At 45.0% G+C, this 18,956-nt stretch overlaps 1 protein-coding gene across 2 annotated transcripts; it reads right to left on the reverse strand.

The window, feature by feature from the left end:
* Window positions 1-11,102: 11,102 nt before the first annotated feature.
* Window positions 11,103-15,867, reverse strand: CRIPTO (cripto, EGF-CFC family member). 2 transcript variants are annotated; one of them, XM_015459679.3, is made up of 7 exons: window positions 15,753-15,867; window positions 15,480-15,519; window positions 14,706-14,758; window positions 14,489-14,623; window positions 13,911-14,025; window positions 13,722-13,831; window positions 11,103-12,094 (listed from the first exon to the last, which is right to left on the reverse strand). In XM_015459679.3, exons 2-7 carry the CDS (start codon window positions 15,497-15,499, stop codon window positions 11,982-11,984), a joined length of 546 nt encoding a protein of 181 aa, XP_015315165.2. In that variant the 5' UTR covers window positions 15,500-15,519; window positions 15,753-15,867; the 3' UTR covers window positions 11,103-11,981.
* Window positions 15,868-18,956: the final 3,089 nt, after the last annotated feature.

Below are 18,956 nucleotides of genomic sequence, written 5' to 3' on the forward strand. Positions count from 1 at the left end.
CTTAATTCAGCTCACTGGAGCAGGAAAGGCCTTCCTAGGGCTGGTAGCACCGAACTTTCCTGTTAAGAAAATGGTTGTTACTCTTTCTAATACTCCATGGAGTGAGTTTCATCCCCTAAAAAATTCACACTGCTTTACACATGACACATTAGTTACCCCATTGTTTCATACTTGCAAAGAATGTAAAATTAGTAAGATGATAAAATACTTAAATTTAAATAGAGGAGACTTTGCCGACAAAGACATTACTTTGTTGCAAAGGTCTGTCTAGTCAAAGATATGGTTTGTCCAGTAGTCATATATGGATGTGAGAGTTGGACCATAAAGAAAGCTGAGTGCCGAAGAACTGATGCTTTTGAACTGTGGTGTTGGAGAAGACTCTTGAGAGTCCCTTGGACATCAAGGAGATCAAACCAGTCAATCCTAAAGGAAATCAACCCTGAATATTCATTGGAAGGACTGATACTGAAGTTGAAGCTCCAATACTTTGGCCACCTGATGCAAAGAACTGACTCATTGGAAAAGACCCGGATGCTGGGAAAGATTGAAAGCAGGATGGGAATGGGGCAACAGAGGATGAGATGGTTGGACGGCATCACCGACTCAATGGACATGAGTTTGAGTAAGTTCTGGGAGTTGGTGATGGACAGGGAGGCCTGGCATGCTGCACTACATGCAGCATGAGTCGCAAAGAGTCGGATGCGACTGAGTGACTGAACTGAACTGAGAGGAGGCTAATTTTCTATGAGGGGGGCAGAGAAAGATGAAACTAATATTTACATATGTTCTATTGTGAAGCATTTGATGCTGTATTGTAGTTCTTTACTGATTGTCCTCACATGAGGTCCTTGTCCCTATTTTATAGACATGAAAACTGAGTCTGGGAAAGACTGAACAACAAGCCTATGATCTCACAGCTGGAAATGGCAGAGCTGAGGCTCAAACCTATGTCAGTCTGATCTCAAAGTCTGCAAGTGCTGTTGAAGCTGGTATGTTTGTACCTGGTTGAAACTGGCCTGTATATTAGGCACATAGGATATCAATAGTAAATATCCATGTAACAACATGATTAACATGTGTAACCTGATCCGCACTTGAGGATGCCTCTACTTAAAGATTATTATCAGTCTTTTTTCTGCGGTGGCTCAGCAGTAACGAATCTGCCTGCCAATGCAGGAGATGTAGGTTCAATCCCTGGGTTGGGAAGATCCTCCTGGGGAAGAAAATGGCAACGCACTCCAGTATTCTTGCCTGGAAAATTCCATGGACAGAGGAGCCTGGCGGGCTACAGTCCATGGGGTTGCAAAAGAGTCAGACATAACTTAGAGACTAAACATACATGAAACGTGAACTATAGTCACCACAAGCAAGAGGTCTTTGGATGGCTGGGCCAAACCCAAGAGAAGTCTGGAAGCTGTGTTAGCAGTCCACAGCAGCACTGTGTCCCTGACTTTGTCATCCCTGGATGACTTTAGCCTTAAACCTGTGCTCCTTCACTGCGACCCGTGGGGTGGTTAAATAGGAAGTAGCTTACCATCTTTCATCTCCCTTCCTCTTCTCTCAGCAATTCCTTTTCCAGGGTTAATTCACTTTCAGGCTCTGCCTGACCTAATGAAGAGGCTGGGAGCCCTGAGATATGACTGTAATTCTGCACAGCTGAACATTTAATATTGATTTTGTAGGATGTTTTTTAACTTACAAAGTGCTTTCAATCACATTGTCTCATGAGTTATCAACAAGGGTTAGGAAAAGTGGTAAGAAGTAAGGTAAAGATGACAAAAAGTGTTAAGATGAGCCTGGGAATGAGGCTGATCCTCTGGAGAGGGGGTGGAGGTTGATGAAGAAAGATTGTGAAGGTGAGCCAGCCCCTGAGCACCAGGCAGAGGCAGGACAGGACTTGACAGAATCACTGACCCACAGGCCCCATTTCCCAAGACCCTTGCCCACTGCAGACCCCAGCTGATAGAGAGCCAGGAACCGTAATTTCTCCAAGAGACAGCTACGGTGAACTCTGACAGAAGCTTCCCTCTGACGCTTCACATGCCTTCATGTGGTCAGGACCACAGGACCATTTTGTGATGCGTTTATCTATGCCCTGGTGGCTTATCCTTAAGAACCTCATTTAGAATGGTGCTTTGCCAAAGATAAGAGTTGTGAAGTTGACAGGGCCTGGGACTGTGTCTCTCTTGGCCTGACCTTTTCTACTCCTTTATGAGTCTAATCCATATTCCATTACCTTCAGATAAGCTGTGCTTGCTTGGTGGGGAGTGGGTGCCAGTGAGTAAGCTGCCTGGATTCTACCAGCATTTTCACAGTCTTCCCTGCCATTCTGTACAGAAAAATGAGAATGGAGGCAGATTTTCCAGCAGTGCCGTGGGGAAAATTATTCTGGGCAAGGACTTTATGAACTCTTTCCAGCCACCAAAAATGAGGCTGCTGAGTCCAGGCATGTCTGGCCAAGCACGTCCTTACATTTCAAGGGAACAGCTTGGGAAGGGTGGGGTGAGGCCCACACAGCAACCGCTCTCTGGCCAGCCCCGAGGCTGGCCGCATGAAGGGGGGTCGGGTTGGTGCCCCTGTGATGGAGCTCCTCCTCCACTCCCCGCCCAGGATGCGGGTGGCTGAAAACAGGTATGCAGAGGATGGTATGCTGATGCCCTCTGTCAGGAGTGCAGCTGGTGGTCTGTGAGCCAGCACCCAGCCAGGGCCGCCTCTGCACAGCGGCGATACCAGCAGCTGGACCCGAGGGCCTCCCTCTACCCAGTCAGGACCCTGTGTTCTCCAGGATTTCCTGACGATGGTCTGCTCACTCCAGTGATGAGACGTGACTTGCTGCATAAAGTGGGTATCTATTCCCCACAGAGTGATAATACTGTTGTTTCAGATTTGAACGCTGAACCTGAGTATTTCCATTTGCTCCATATTTAGCACCACCTGCTCTGTACTTTTCCTCTCTGTGTAGCTGTCTCTCTACACCCCAGGCTGTGGGCACCATGGCCTGTGGGGTTATGTCCTGTGCGTCCTGTGTGTTTGCCCCAGGCCTCTAGGACAATGCTTTGTCGCTGTTGTTCACTTCCTAAGCTGTGTCTGACTCTTTGCGACCCCATGGAATGTGGCACATCAGGCTTCCCTGTCCTTCACTATCTCCCAGAGTTTGTTCAAATTCATGTCCATTGCATCAGTGATGCTATCTAACCATCTTATCCTCTGCTGCCTTCAATCTTTCCCAGCATCACGGTCTTTCCCAAAGAGTTGGCTCTTTGTATCAGGGGGCCAAAGTATTGGAGCTTCAGCTTCAGCATCAGTCTTTCCCAGTGAATATTCAGGACTGATTTCCTTTAGGATTGACTGGCTTGATCTCCTTGCTGTCTAAGGGCCTCTCAAGAGTGTTCGTCAGCACCACAGTTTGGAAGCATCAATTCATTGTCACTCAGCCTTCTTTTTGGCCCAATGCTCACATCCATACATGATCACTGGAAAAATCATAGCTTTGACTATATGAACCTTTGTTAACAAAGTGATGTCTCTGCTTTTTAATACAGTATCTAGGTTTGTCATAGTTTTCCTTCCAAGGAGCAAGCGTCTTTTAATTTCATGGCTGCAGTCACCATCTGCAGTGATTTTGGAGCCCAAGACAATAAAATCTGTCCCTCCTTCCACTTTTCCCCTTCTATTTGCTGTGAAGTGATGGGACTGGATGCCATGAATCTTCGTTTTTTGAATGTTGAGTTTTAAGCCAGCTCTTTCACTTTCCTCTTTCTCCCTCTTCAAGAGGCTCTTTAGTTCCTCTTCGCTTTCTGCCATTAGAGTAGTATCATCTACATACCTGAGGTTGTTGATATTTCTCCTGGCAGTCTGTGGGGTTGTGATTCATCTAGCCTGACATTTTGCATGATGTACTCTGCAGATAAGTTAAATAAGCAGGGTGACAATATTCAGCCTTGTCATACTCCTTTCACAATTTGCATACAGCAAGCATTTTTTCCCGTACTAAATGTTTGTTAGCTCAAGAAAATCAGTAACAGTAGATTTAATTTGATTCAAACCCATATTTGGGGGATGAGATGGGGCTAGGGATGGAGGATGGGGCTTAAGGACCTGGAATGTGGAGTCAGTGTTGGAATCTGTCTTCACCTACCAGCTATTTGGCCTTGGGCAGGTTAGTCACCTTCTCTGAGTCTCAGTTTCTTTCGCTGTGAAATGGAGGTAGTGATAGTTACTCAACACTATTGTTGAAAGCATCAAATGGGATCACAAGCATGTACACATTTTCTAGCAAAGTTCCTGGCAAAGCAAGTCCACGATAGATGGATGAGTCTTGGAAACTGTTATGAAAACATTAAGAACCAAAGGGGTTAAATGAATTGTCCCAATTAATACAATGAGTACTATTTATTCAATTACACTACAGTGTGGGGTATGCGTACTTAGTCATATCTGACTCTTTGTGACCCCCTGGACTGTAGCCTGCCAGGCTCTTCTGTCCATGGGATTCTCCAAGCAAGAATACTGGGATGGGTAGCCACTCCCTTCTTCAGGTTCCAACAAAAGAAGCCACTGCAATGAGAAGCCTTGAGAATAGCCCCTGCTTGCCATAACTAGAGAGAAGTCTGCCTGGAGCAATGAAGACCCAGCTCAGCCAAAACCAAAAAACCCTATGGAAAAAAAAAGAAGATGATGAAGAGGCTAGCTAGGGCAGAGAGCTGAGTCCCAGGCAGCTGCTGTTCCTTCCCCTCCAGCCTGGGAGCCAGGAGATGGGCCTGGTCTTTGCCCTCACCTTGGGGAAGGATGGACCCCTCTACCTGCTGGGGCTGCCACCTCGGGCAAGTGTAAACATTGTTTTCAGGCAAGAGCAACAAAAAATGCTCTACTCCTGATGTATTCAGGGAAATCATCTATTGGATTTTAGTCCAAATGTCTCCCAAGGTGGAGGCTGTGCACAAAAAGGCTTAGGGGAGTCTGGCCACCTCTGATCATGCCAGGTGTCTTGCCCAGGAGTGGAGCAGAAGGGTGCTGGGAGCTGAAGGAAATGCCCTCAAGTGTGAACTCAAATTACTCAGTACTGCTGTGTGGGGGTTGAACTCTGAAATGTTTTGCCATTTGCAGAAGAAAAAATAAAGAGAAAGAAAGAAGAAAGGGATACACTCCTCTTAATGATCCCATTAAAATGGGAACCTCATCTACCAACTTTCTAAAGCCATTGTTTTAGAACCAGGCCACGTGCTCAGCTCTGTTTATGTTTGGCCAGGGGTGTTTAGCACACGCTGCAGTGAGGCAGCCAGAGGGAAAACTGTTTGGAAGAGACTTACAGGAAAAGAGCTGATTCCTGGGAAGCCTGGTGGTGGGACCTCCCCGCCTCCCTTCCAAAACCTTTCTTGAGCACCACTCACATGCTGGCACTGGTGCCGGTGGGGATGACGATGAGCAGCCTGCCCGGGCCCTCATTCTGCCCACAGCACATGGAGGCTCAGGCCTTGAGACCACTTGCTGGCAATGGAGGGGGTGAGACTTTCTCCTAGGCCGTTGGAGTCCAAATCCACTGTGCTGGGAAAAAGACCAAGCTTTGGATGGCCAGCGCTCGGCAGCCTGAAAAGGTGTGTCTGAGGTTTCCTGCTCTTCTCCATCCTCTTTAAAGCCCCTTCTTTCTCATCACTCCACCTCTTCCCAGCAGAGGCCCCATCCAAGGAGGAGGCTTTTCTCCCCTATGTGCAGGAAAGAGCTTTCTTGGCTTCTTCCAGGGCCAAAGGGAAAAGTGGCTCTTCAATAAGAATTATCCTATCTACTGCATGATCTCCAGGAGCATGTGTATCTATTGAGTACCTATGGCTCTGAGCCTCCTTTTGGCCATTTTTCAATGGGCGGTTGTAACAACTCACTTCCCAGTGAGAGCACATGCCTCAGTGATTGATAGACACCAGGGGAAGGGCCACATCCATTTCGAAGAACATCAGTCAGGTCTGCCCACCTAACAGTTTCAAGTTGGAAAGAAGCTGGGGACCAGTAACATGGCCATACACGGAGACGGTGCTGTCTTCCCAAATCCACACTCTAGATGTGGTTGCTGGCCCTGCAGACTAGCGTGCACCAGGCAGCTGTTATTACTTCTCCTAAGAAGTGAAATGAGGCACGGCTGAACTCAGAACTAGCTCCAGATAGCTGTGCAGAGTGACTCTTGCAGAGAAAACAATGAGCTTCCTATATTTTCCTGTGAAAGGTTGTTGCTGAACCACGAAAGATGCCAGGATTCTTGGCCTCCAGAGGGGATGAAATCAATCTGGGGCCAGAGATGAGGCTTGATCACTCAGAGCTTTTGTGTAATAAGGTTTTATTAAAGTATAAAAAAGATAAAGAAAGCTTCTGACATAGACATCAGAAGGGGGCAGAGCCTAGAAATTGACTCTCTCACTTGGCTGGAGTGCACATCACCTATTGCTATATTACCTGGTGCTTCTAACTTGGGGCTTTTAGAAGCTCATGGAGTTACAAGGTAATTAGTTTTATCTTCCTTCGTGGACTTCCCTCCTTCCCCTGCCCAGAGAGGAAGGAATCTTGGACTTGGGGTGACTCTGACCCTTGGTTAGGCTATGCCTAGGCTGGCAGAGATGAAGCCAAGACCATCAACAACTCTGAGTGGAGACAGAGCCAAAGCTTTGAGAGAAAGGTCTTAGGCGAAGAATCTAACCAAGGCTGTTTTTTGTTGGATGGGGCATTTGACATTTCTGTTTGTAACTGGGATGTGTTTGTATAACTGGGACACACTTCAAAGTGGGAAACACCTTTTATCCAAATATCTCCAAGTACCATAGAAAAATGAACATCTTACTTTTCATGATTCCAGACAAAATTTGATTTTCTTCTCATAGCACACGGGTTTTGTTTTGATGGGCTAGTCTGGAAAATCTGACTGACATTTCTGATTGACATTGATTACATGCTGATGTATCTAGTATGTAGTCCTTGGCTTTTTTTTTTTTTTTCTGAATAAAAATAAACTAGAGTGATCTGGAATTAGATAATATCACACTTGTCTTCTGATTCCTACTGCATGAGGGCTCCCTGTACAACTGGGGTTAATCTGTGATGGGTTAATTTACATCATGCATTCAACATAAGAAATAATTTTGTGGCTTAGAAGTGCTATATCACTTAGGAGAAGAATTGTGACCTCCCTCTTCTGCTTTCTTTTCTTCATTTATCCCCCCTCCCCCCCATCAGAGTTGACCTAGTGGGTGAGGTGGGCCAATTCTCCTGGGAGTTGCAGAGGCTCCTGGAAGTGACCACAGCTGGGGAGGGCCTTCTTCTCTGAAGGAGCCACAGACCATACTGAGGTCAGTTTTGTCACACAGCATGCTGCCTGTTCTTCCTGTCTTTATTATCTTCCCTCCCAATGGGGATGTAGGAGATGGTCTCCAGAAGTGTTAATTGTCTTTAATGCAGCTGTTAATGAGAAAGGAGATGATAAAGAACCAGTCCCCTTCCTGCCTTCCTCCCCCTCTTCTTCCCTCCCTCCCTCCTTCCCTCCCTCTTCCATCTACAGTATCTACAGAGCAGCTCTAGGGTCCCTGGAGGTTTGGCATCCAGGGGCTGAGAATGCTGACAGACCAGTGAGACAGACAGGAAAACAAATCAGGGTGTTGGAGTGTTATGGGATCTATGAGAGACCTGTGGGGGGATTCAGCTCACAAAGTGGTCCTTCCCCCACAGTAGTTGGAGTAGGGGTGGGGAGACAGGAAAAGTAGAAGGGGAAGGAGGGGTGGAGGCACAGATCATATTTATCACCCTACCCTTGTGAGATGCTTGTATTATACAGGCCCAGCTGTACCTCTGCCAAGGTGGATATTGCATTTTTTTCTTTTCCATTTGTGGTTTATTTCAGGATATTGACTATAATTCCTTGTGCTGTACAGTAGCACATCCTGTATGTAATAGTTTGTATCTGCTAGTTCCAACTCTCAATCTTTCCCTCCCCTACCCATCCCCCTTGGCATCTTCTGTATGAAGATGCATCTACTTGCATCATACAAGTCTTCTGAATGTCTGTGAGCCTGTTTTATAGATAAGTTCATTTGTGTTATATTTTAAATTCCCTATATAGGAGATATGCTATGGTATTTGTCTCCTTCTAAATTATTTCACTTTGTATGATCATCTCTGGGTCCATCCATATTGCTGCAAATGGTATTGTTTCATTTTTATGGCTAACATCCCATTGTATTTATGAGTATATAGATATGTACCACATCTTTATCTATTCAGCTGTTGGGCATTTTGGTTGCTTCCATGTCTTGGCTATTGTAAATAGTGCTGCTATGAACATAGAGGTGCATGTATCTTTTCAAATTTTGTCCAAATATAGGCCCAGGAGTGGGATTGCTGGATCATATGGCAACTCTATTTTTAGCTTTTTGGGGAACCTCCCTAGTGACTTTTTGACTCAGGAGTCCAAAGATCTGGTCTCTTACCTCAACGGGAGACAGCTCTGAAGGCCATCCCAGCCCTGGAGCTCCCACGGCCTCCGTAGAGGCCTGTTACACATAGCATCTCTGCTGCACAGCAACCGTGCAGTTAACTTCTTCCCGAAGGCAGCTCCCTGAAAGTGCTGTTTTCAGGAGCTCCTCCCAGGAAGCTCCTTCTGAACACCCACAGCTCAGCTTCGTGGGAACCTGACTAGGACTCATCCTAGAGATGGCCATTTTCCTCTGTGCTGTGGTTTCCTCCAGCTTCCTTTTATTTATTGACATTATCATCACATAAATCTGTCATTATTTTCACTGAAATAGAGACAACCCTTCTCCATCTAACCACTCATCTTGAAGTCGATTTTTTTTCCCCCTGTAATTTCATAGTTGTCCCTGGCTAACTGCCTTGCTCTCCCATGAACACTTCCATGGACCTCACAAATTTGTAACCTCACAAATATAAACATTATAACTAATTCTTGCCTTTACTCTTTACAAATTCTTAACTTCCGGTTATAAAATCAATTCTGTGCAATTGTAGTTAGCTTAGAAAACAAGATGAAAATCTACCCATAATCCCTCTACTTGGAAATGACCATTTCAATATTTTCATGTTTCTTACCTTTTATGAACTCTAGTTGAAGCTACACTATACTCTGCTTTCTCATCTGACATTGTGTTTTACACATTTCAAGTCATTAAATATTCTAAAGATGGTACTTTAAAGGTGGTCGTATTCCAAGGTTAAGGTTGAGTTCTTATGCAAGAAACCCTTCTCTGATGTCAGGCCTCTGGGTCAGCAACAGTGTTTTGAGTGAACCAGGGCGAATCCACCCACTTGGAGTAACAGGGCCAGAGGGCAACATGCTTTCCAGCTAGTGTGGACCCAGGCGTGTCTTTATAGTTTCCCATGTGGACACTTCAAGAAGTCTGGAAGGCTTTTGAGGGTAGAATCTAGAGTCTTTTGCATCCCCTTGAACACCATTTCTGAGAATATACTTTTTGTTCATGATTTTAGATAGCATACAGGTGAACATTATTACTATTCATTTTTGTTCTTTAAAATTTAGGAACTGGTATAAATTATTCAGGCTTCACAAATGCTATTGTTTTAGACAGTTAAAAGCACTTAAAAAAAAAGTGGATAGATACTCAAGATCACCAATGACTAGGGAAATGCAAATCAAAACCACATAAGATACTACTTCATACCCACTAGGATAGCTATTATGAAAAAAGATAAAAGCCATGCCCAGAAAGCAATAGGGTGCAGGAAAAGTGGAATATTTATGCATTGCTGATGGGCGTGTAAAATGGTGAAGCTGTTGTGGGAAACGTACAGTAGTTCTTTACAAAATTAAAACAGAATTATGATATGATCCAGCAATTCCACTTGTGAGTCTATACATCAAAGAACTGAAAGCAGGGACTGGAAGATAGTATTTATACACCAATGTTCATACCACATTATTAATAATAGCCAAAAGGTAGAAACCAAATGCCATTAATGGATGGATAACCAAATGTGGTATATACGTATAATGGAATATTTATTTGGCCTTTTAAAAGAAATGAAGTTCTGACACATGGGTGAATCTTGAAGACAGTATACTAAGTAAAATATGCCAGTCACAAAAGGATGTGTTGACTACTTATGTGAGGTGTCTAGAATAAACTCATGGACACAAAATAGACTAGTGGCTGCCAGGGGCTGTGGGGAGGAAAAATGAGTTGTTATTGAGTTTCAGTTTGAAAAGATGAAAAAGTTGTGAAAATGGATGGTGGTGATGGTTGCCCAATAGTGTGAATGTACTTAATGTCACTGAACTTTACTCTTTAAAAATGGTTGAAATGATAATGAGTGAATATAAATTACAATTTTAAGCACAGGTGATGTGGCCCAAATATGGTGGAATGTGAATGTCCAAGTTTGGAGAACACAGTCCCAACTGTGTTCACATTATGGTTAGGGATCACAGCAGTTTCATGAAATGAGACAAAGCCTTATTTCAATACTCTGAGGTTCTTTTTTAATTTTTTCATTTCTGGGCTAAAAATGTTTTAAAGCAATTTGTGGTAAATAGGAAGGTAGAGAAGAACTGTGACATTTGTTGCGGAACTTGTGCTAGAGTTTTAGTTGGTTCACTTCATTCTAACACGGTGGTGTAGTGACCAACATGGTTCAGACTAGGAAACTGGGCCCCATTCCAGTGAGTGGCCAGACCAGCCCTCCGCACTGGGCAGCCCCCTCTCCAGCTCTGAGCTCTCTTGGTGGGATCTCTCACTGCTTCCTTGCTTATCCCATTTCACCTTCTGTCACTGGACATTGCAAAAAACAAAAGAAAATTCCACTCTTCTGGAATTTTGCATCTGTAGGGCATTCATTTGGAAAACCACGAATTACGGATCCAACAGTATGTAAATAACGGAAACAGATCTTGTCCCTCACAGCAGAGCACACACACCAAAGCCACAGACAAAACTGGGCACTTGCGCTCTGGGCCTTTCCAGTTCCCTCGGCTTTAAGCCTGTCCTAGTCATCACGGTCCATACGAAAACAAAATAATACACCCTCACTGTGGAAAACAGAGAAGTGAGAGGAAAAATGCTACCACCTAGAAATAACCACAGTTCACACATTGGTCAACGCACTTCCCACTTTTACTGGACAGATCAGATACATATTTTTAAAATTGGCTTTACAATATATGGTTTTATCACTGGCTTACAACTAAACATACTGTGAACATTTTATCACCACTGAAATAATTGCATAGTATAGAGAAATCATAATGTATTAATCAATCTTTATATATCAGGGGAATTTAGATAGTTTTTTTAAAGGAGACTTTATTCGTTTTACAAATCCTTCAGAAAACAGATGCCCTTGTCTCATACAGCTTCCTATAGATGATAGAAACTTGCCCTTCAACTTAGCCTTTTAATTTGCTTCTCTGTAGCCACCAGATCAACCAAGACATTCATTTTATTTTCTCAAATCTCTCCCATTTGCTCCCACTTTTCTACCTAGTCACCCAGGATACACGCACACCTCCATTACTCTAGCAGCCCGTCTCTCACCAAGGATATCTGCCCCCTCCCTTTTCCTCTGCTCCCTTACAGGTCCCTCCTTTCCAAGATACTATCTTAACTGATGTCAATCAACTCCACTCAAAGCTTTATGCTCAGTTCCACATTGAGAGTAACCTTTAATAGTCTAAATATAGAATTCAATTGTTTAAAGGAAGTTATCTGTAAGCCCTTGGCAGTTACCTGTGTCAGAAACACAGGAGTTGGGCACAAGATATGGCTTACTCTTTTTTTTTTTTTAATTAGTTTTTTGGAGAGGGCAGGGCAGAGGAAAGTAATTGGTGCTTCAAGGAAATCTTTTTAGGGACCACAGGGAAATCTATTCACTATTTCAAGGCAACTAACAAATTATCATCTCTCAGTTGGGACATTAGAGAGACAGCCTTTACAGGTCATGAAATCTGCATGACAAATGTTGAAAACAAATGTGGGTTAATAATAACTTTGTATAGCAAGGCAGATGCCAGGTAGCACAAGAGCACACGCAGACAGTGTTAATTCTGGAGTCCTGGAAGCTGTGAGGTGCTCATCTATCACATGGCCGTCTGGAAGATAGAGACACTTGGTCATTAAAGAAGATTCCTCTGGCACTTTATCCTGTTGCCCACACGGGTGACTCATCTACATGAGCCCCAAAGCAGTTAGGGTCCAGGATTGAGTACAATGTGTTTATGGGATCAACAGTACCTACCAATTACGTGTAGTCAGACTCCCCTGAAAAAATATTTTGACAGAAGATGCCACAGGCCCACTGTTAACTTGGTCTTTCTCAGACCTGGTAATCCAAGCTTGCCAGTGAAGCCTATAATTGCTGGCGTGTGGCAGAACTTGGTTGGGATCTGATGATAAGGAGACAGCACGTTTTGGGCCCCAAGTTCTGGGGAGAAAATATGGTCCCTACCTATCCAACTATTCCACCACACCTTCCAATCACCTACCCTGGGTCTGATGTGTATGTGTATTTGTGTGTGTGTGTTCGTCAGTCAGTCATGTCCAGCTTTTTATAATCCCATGGACTGTTGCCTGCCAGGCTCCTCTGTCCATGGACTTCTCCAGGAAATCTTCCCAACCCAGGAATCAAACCCAGATCTCCAGCATTGCAGGCGGATTCTTTACCGTGTGAGCCACCAGGAAAGCCCACCTGGGTCTGATACCCAATGCAAATAGAAAAGACAATCCCTGCCTGGATCGGTGTCCCATCTTGTGCTCAATGAAGCATTTGTTTTCATTTTCAATTTCTAACGTCTGCAGGGTCAGGACTAGGAGAGGCCTCTGAACTAGGGTGGCCTCTGAAATCTGGCTCAGGTTGGGGTAGGGAGCAAACCCTCTCCTCTTGTTTTCCTTTATGTTCCTGCCCTTCCTGTCATTGTTTTCCTCAAATCAGTAAAAATCAATAAGGTGAACGGGTTCTGAGACCAATCACCAGGGAGTGCTGTACAGGGACCTTTTAGGATCCATGAAGAAGCTCCTATGAAAGGAGAAGGGGGCTCAGATCCTCCCGTGGAATTTAAGTATAATACTTGAAGTTGGGTTTTCCCATGCCCACTCTGGGCTGCCCTTGTGGCTCAGCTGGTAAAGAATCCGCCTGCAATGCAGGAGACCTGGGTTTGATCCCTGGGTTGGGAAGATCCCCTGGAGAAGGGAAAGGCTACCTACTCCAGTATTCTGGCCTGGAAAATTCCATGGACTGTATAGTCCATGGGGTTGCAAAGAGTCCAACACAACTGAGCGACTTTCACTTGCAAATTAATTAGCAGACGGCTGCCTTCACTTGCAATCCCACTCTGGGGTGAGCACAAACTGAGCTGCCCCTCTGGAGTCTGTCTGGGTCTCCCTGCCCAAAGAAGGAACACCAGAGAGTATCTCTTGGTATTTAAGAGGCCAAGGCTTTTCTTGTTTATTTTCCTCTACAGAGTTTCACATCCTATAAAGTGTCAGGTAGACTCAAAGTAACTCTCCACCTGAAAGGTGGCACAACTAGCCTCATACTGAGGAAGTTAATATCAAGGGTGCCAGGATGAACATCCAGTCTGGAGTCCTCGATGCTTTTACAAGCAGACCTTGACTGACAGTTTCCAGCAAGCCATGTGGTAAGAGGAAAGACCCTATTAACTAAGTGTCCACAGGCCACTAACTAACCTGAGAAGGCAAAAGAGGGGACCTTCTACTTACCACAACCAGGTAGGAATGACTGAGGAAAGCAGCGAAGCTGGCCATGCCAGCATTTACACATGGAACACTTCCTGGGCAGCCAGGTGTCATGGGGCACAGACCCACAGTTCCTGAGGATGAATGGACATGCAGATTTTAAATCCCCACTTCTCCTCCCCTCTCCACCCCCAGCCCCTTTCAAGGACTTACTCTTTGCGAGAGTCATGCTCACAGTTGCGTCCATAGAAAGAGGGAGGGCAGGCACAAAAGGATCCCAGCATGCAGGTTCCCCCATTCAAACAGCAGGTTCTGTTCAGCTCCTTACCTGAAATGTAAGAAGAGGTGGCTGAGAGGGGTGGAGGGACTGAAAAGTGAGTTCTCTTAAAAGGTTAATATGGCGGTAAGGACTTAATCTCCCCAAAGTGTTTGCAGATGTCTAAACATTGTAAATCTCACTGAACAAGACTCTGCTTTTTAGTGTTCCTTTGACTACCTGTGCTTTTGAGCAGAGAAATCTTTTTTCATGCACCAGCCAGTGGTGGTACCTGGAATCCCCAGAGTGACGTGGGATCAGGTGAGGGAAACTTGTGTTCTGCGAGAGAAACTGTGTTCTGTGGTGGGGTGGAGGGCAGTGTGAAGTGCATGCCTGTATTGTCCCCAGAATCAAACCCAGCTCCAGAATCAGATGCTCACTCTTTTAGGTGAAAGTGTCAAAAAGACACTCAGAAAACACATAAAGGACCACGATAAAGATACCACACTGTACATCTAAGGCGGGTACGTCTTACTCTTTTGGATTCCCATGGATGCTACAAACTGGGAAGGCTGGTGACGAATTGCAGGCTCCTCTTGGGACCAAAGGCCATCATCTCTGAAGGCCAGCTCTCCCTGTGATGGACGGGCAAGTTCAAGGTCACCCAATCCTGAATGACAAAATTAACTCCTTGAGTCTATGTTCCAGGCCACTTGAAAATTGCCAGTGATCAAAAGAACAAAGTCTCTTACCAGCGACTAATCCCAGTTCAAGTGCTCTGGAAAAGGCCATGATCAAAATCACACTAGGAAGAGGAAATCAGACCTCCATTAGCAAAACAAAGCAAATAAAATCCCTTTGAGTTAACACCACAGGCCACTAGGGAGAGAAATCCTACAGCAGCACTTTCCTCCCCACCTCTTTTCTTTTTACATAATTAATTTATGTAACAACCCAAAGAAAGATGATGAGAATAAAGTCCAACTAATTTCCAACTCTTTCCAATACGTACCCTCATATGCATATGAGGATTCTGCTTTCTATGTCACATAGTTTTCTCCTGCACCTAGTTTTCATAGCAATTTTAAATGGCTGGATGACATTCAATGTTATTAACAAATCCCATTTCACAAACTATTTCATTTACACCATTTAAAATATGTTCAAGGTTAAAAAACATTTCCCATTATTCTTAAAGGTTTCCAAATATTGAAAACCTGTCTATAACTTCAACCTTCTCAGAAGTATATTTTAAATTTCGTTGTAATATTGACTTGTTCTTACAAAAGAGGAGGAAACCACTAGTCATGTCATAGGCAGAGCCAGTAACCTGACTGGAGATGTTAAAAGCCAATAACGCAGGTAGATGCAACTGTAAGTTCCAGGTCTTTTGGAAAAACAGCAGCACGGTTGGCAGCTCTTTAAGGTTTGAATGAGATGAATAGAACAACGCAGAGGTACAGAACACGTTTCCTAAGCTGGCAAACTCTAGTAATAAAAGGTTCACACTCAAGATCGGTTCATACCTGTAAGAGAAGCGCTCCATCTTCCTCTGGTCTGTGGCCCCTAACAATTTAGAAGAAAAAAAAAAAAATTAACCCGGCTTTAATTCACAGTCATTGCCAAAATACCCAAAGGAAAATGTTAATTTCTTGACGTGAAAAAGTGCATTTTAAAAGAAAAATATCCCAGATGAGAAATATGCTTTCCCCCAAAGTTCTTAGAAGCAGAAGTCGGGCGGTCCGGCGAAACTAGGGGACTCCTCACGGGTCTGTCCTAACAAACGCTTGGACTACAACCTTTAGGGAGATTCACTTTCCTCAGTCGCAAGCCCGGGGGTTGTGGGGACAACCCTCCGGTGGGCGGGGAGGCGGCGGCCCGTTCGCATTACAATGCTTAAACACTCCGGGGTGGAGGTGAGAGGCTGCGAGGCGGCCAAACAAAGAGAGAGTGGAAAAGGCCATTCTTGTAAAACTGTTGCTAATTAGCCCTAATGTCTGTATCATTAGTTTCGGGTTAAAAATATCAGATTTGCTGTTTAAAAAAAGGGGGGAGGGGCAAACCAATTACTGTATCGAGGTGGTGGAAAAGTATTGCTTTAATCAGGAAAACCGAAACCAAGTTTGGGTCTCCCAAGGAGTTGATGTTTTATAAGTTTTATTTCCCGAAATTTGCTTTCATTTTTGGTTTTCCCAGGAAAGGTGTGTTGAGCCCGTGCTCCGAGAAGGGTGTGTCTCCGCGGGTGGAAGGGAAAGGTGAGGACTCAGGGAAAGTTAGGGTTAGGACAGAAGTTCAGGGTCAGGAAGGGGTTCCTGCCCCCGCTGGAGTGAATGGGTGTAAATTCCAGGCGCACCTGAATTGCAAGCGAGGCTGGAAGGAAGCGCAGCCGGCGCCAGGCGGGTGGGTGGGCTAGGGGAGGCGAGCAGCGAGGCGGAGAGTCCGGCCGGCCCGGGCCTGCGCCTTCTGCTGGACCGCAGGCCGGGGCGCAGCCGCTAGCGGTCTGCGCACCGGGTGCCAGGCCTGCTCCAGGAAAAGGATGTAGAAACACGGCCGTCTAGCCTGGGAGGCCATTTCAGCTTTGCCACTGGGTTTCATTGCATTTTAACAGTCTCCCAGCGCTCAGTGTGCAGTCTCTTCCATCCCCTTAGTCTGCCCTGTCCCCCACTCCCCCGACGACACAGAAATTAACCCGATTTAGCTGTGTCCTGTATTACCCTAAAAGTATTTATTTGGTGATGTCAGTAAGCTCCAGACGCTGCTGCTGGAGAGGCCTGTCCCTGAGCCCCGAGGCCTCTTGAAACAGAACAGGACCCTTTGGGGCCCTCCCAGATATAAAAAGTCCCTCCGTGTCCCTTGTCTCCTGTAAGTCACACAGGAGCAGGCTCAAGCAGTTAATGATTGGGACAATAGAGTCACAGAATCTTTAGTTCCTCCCTGAAGGAGGCAGATAAGTGTCTGATGCACATTCCTGAGCTGTATTGCAGATACCTAAATTGCCACCAAAGGGAAAAGGCTAACTGCATGATGACTGGACTATAGCCATGACGTAAGTTGCTCCATCTTGAGCCGCAATGATTCTCTGAAAGTGAAAGTGGCTCAGTCGTGTCCGACTCTTTGTGACCCCATAGTCTATACAGTCCATGGAATTCTCCAGGCCAGAATACTGGAGTGAATAGCAGTTCCCTTCTCCAGGAGATCTTCCCAATCCAGGGATTGAACCCAGGTCACCCACATTGCAGGTGGATTCTTTACCAGCTGAGCTACCAAGGAAGCCGTATGTCTGGCCAGCACAATTCCAAGAATTGGCCTCAAGAGAATGGGGAAAAAAACTGACCCTGGAGTTGAGGATTAACTGGGCTTGAAACAATCAAGATGACACTGACACAACCTGCTACTTGGCTCCAACAGACCTTAGCCCACAAAACTTCCCTATTTCAAGGTGGATGAGATTGGTTTACTAACCTACTTTCTTGAATTTCTTCTGGGAGTGGGTCAATGCTTGAAGGAATCCTTAAATTGGAATTTTATCTTCTAGTCAAGGGGATCATAATTGGCATGACGAGTCTTTGCAAAATGATTGCTTAAAATGTTAATAATGAGATGCATCTTTTGGAGTCTCAGTGGGCATGTGAGGGAAGCAGAGAATATTTCTTATACCAGGTCAGATCCTTCCACTCTAACAGTTCTTCGTTGCCCATGTTCTGCTTGAAATTACAGAAGACTTCTTCACCCTTTTTCCCTAGACGTGGAAGGAAATCTGACAGTGGGGGTTGTCACTGAGGAAGTAAGACTCTAACTAGGGACTGTCAGCAACTCAGCATTCCAAGTCTCTTTCTTTCCCTTTCTTTCTTTTCTTTGGCTGCACTGAGCAGCTTTGGGGCCTTAGTTCCCGATCAGGGATCAAAACTGTGCCCCAACAGTAGAAGTGTGACGTTCTAACCACTGAACCATCAGGGCACTCCTCCAAATCTATTTCTTCATTGTTTACTATGCCTGACTTCTACCATTAGCTTGGCTTAGCTTGCTACAGATAGAGAAAGCTGTTGATGCATATCAAGATTGAGGATTAGTTTTTCTATAGGTCTCACTTCTGTTCCCTACTCTCCAGGATTAGCTGACCAAAGATTTGTTCCAATCGCAAGCAAGACCTGATGGCTACTTGGAACCTTGTGATGGGGACAGTCATCTCTGGATATAAAAGACTGCCCCCTCCCCTGCACAGAGCCCCTTCCTCTTTTCCCTGGGTAATCTCTGAGCAAACCTGGGGATTTGGTTCTTTGTGACCTGAGTCTCTGTCTCTCCAGGGTTGCTGGCTTCCTTAATAAGGTTATCTTTCCTTTTACCTAACACTTGTCTCTCGGTATTGGACTCTAGAGCAAAGAGCCGCTGAGAGTGGGTTTGGTAACACTTTCACCTAATATCTGAGTGCTCCAGATAATTTAATTTGTTATTAAATACATCCTAAGTCATGAGTGAAAGTTAAAGTGTTACTCACCCATTTGTGTCCGACTTTTTGCAACCCCATAGACTGTAGCCTGCCAGGCTCCTCAGTCCATGGAATTTCCCAGAATTCTGGGAAGAATGCTGGAGTAGGTAACCATTCTCTTCTCCAGGAAATCTTCCTGACCTAGGGATTAAACCTGAGTCCCCTGCATTGCAGGCAGATTCTTTACTGTCTGAGCCACCAGGGAAGCCCCTAAAGTCATGAGTAGTTTTTAAAAATCATCTATGCCTAATTTCTAAGGTAAAAGCCCTCCATTTACCTAATATTGCCAGGCACACAAATGTGAAACTTTTATCTAGTGCTGAAATGGCCCAACTCATCTGAGGACTTAATGAAACTCAGGTTCTTTATGTCTTGGTGCAGAAGGAATTCAGTAACAGGCAAAGTGGTAGGTAAGAAGTGTAGATTTATTAATATACTTTGTAATGAAGTTGCAGGAAAATGGAGCCCGAAAGGATGGTCATGCCCCAGGTCTCAGGTGAGTTCCTGGGATGGGCCA

The sequence above is a fragment of the Bos taurus genome, chromosome 22 (assembly GCF_002263795.3).
Source record: "Bos taurus isolate L1 Dominette 01449 registration number 42190680 breed Hereford chromosome 22, ARS-UCD2.0, whole genome shotgun sequence".
Taxonomy (NCBI): domain Eukaryota; kingdom Metazoa; phylum Chordata; class Mammalia; order Artiodactyla; family Bovidae; genus Bos; species Bos taurus.

Excerpts from the sequence above, each read along its gene's own strand:
- CRIPTO (XM_015459679.3), bottom strand. The coding sequence starts at position 15,499 with ATGGAGCGCTTCTCTTACAG. Across the intron at positions 14,759-15,479 it reads ATGGAGCGCTTCTCTTACAG|TGTGATTTTGATCATGGCCT; the intron begins GTATGAACCGAT and ends TCCTCTTCCTAG. Across the intron at positions 12,095-13,721 it reads GTCATTCCTACCTGGTTGTG|ACGGCCATGTGATAGATGAG; the intron begins GTAAGTAGAAGG and ends TCTATCTTCCAG.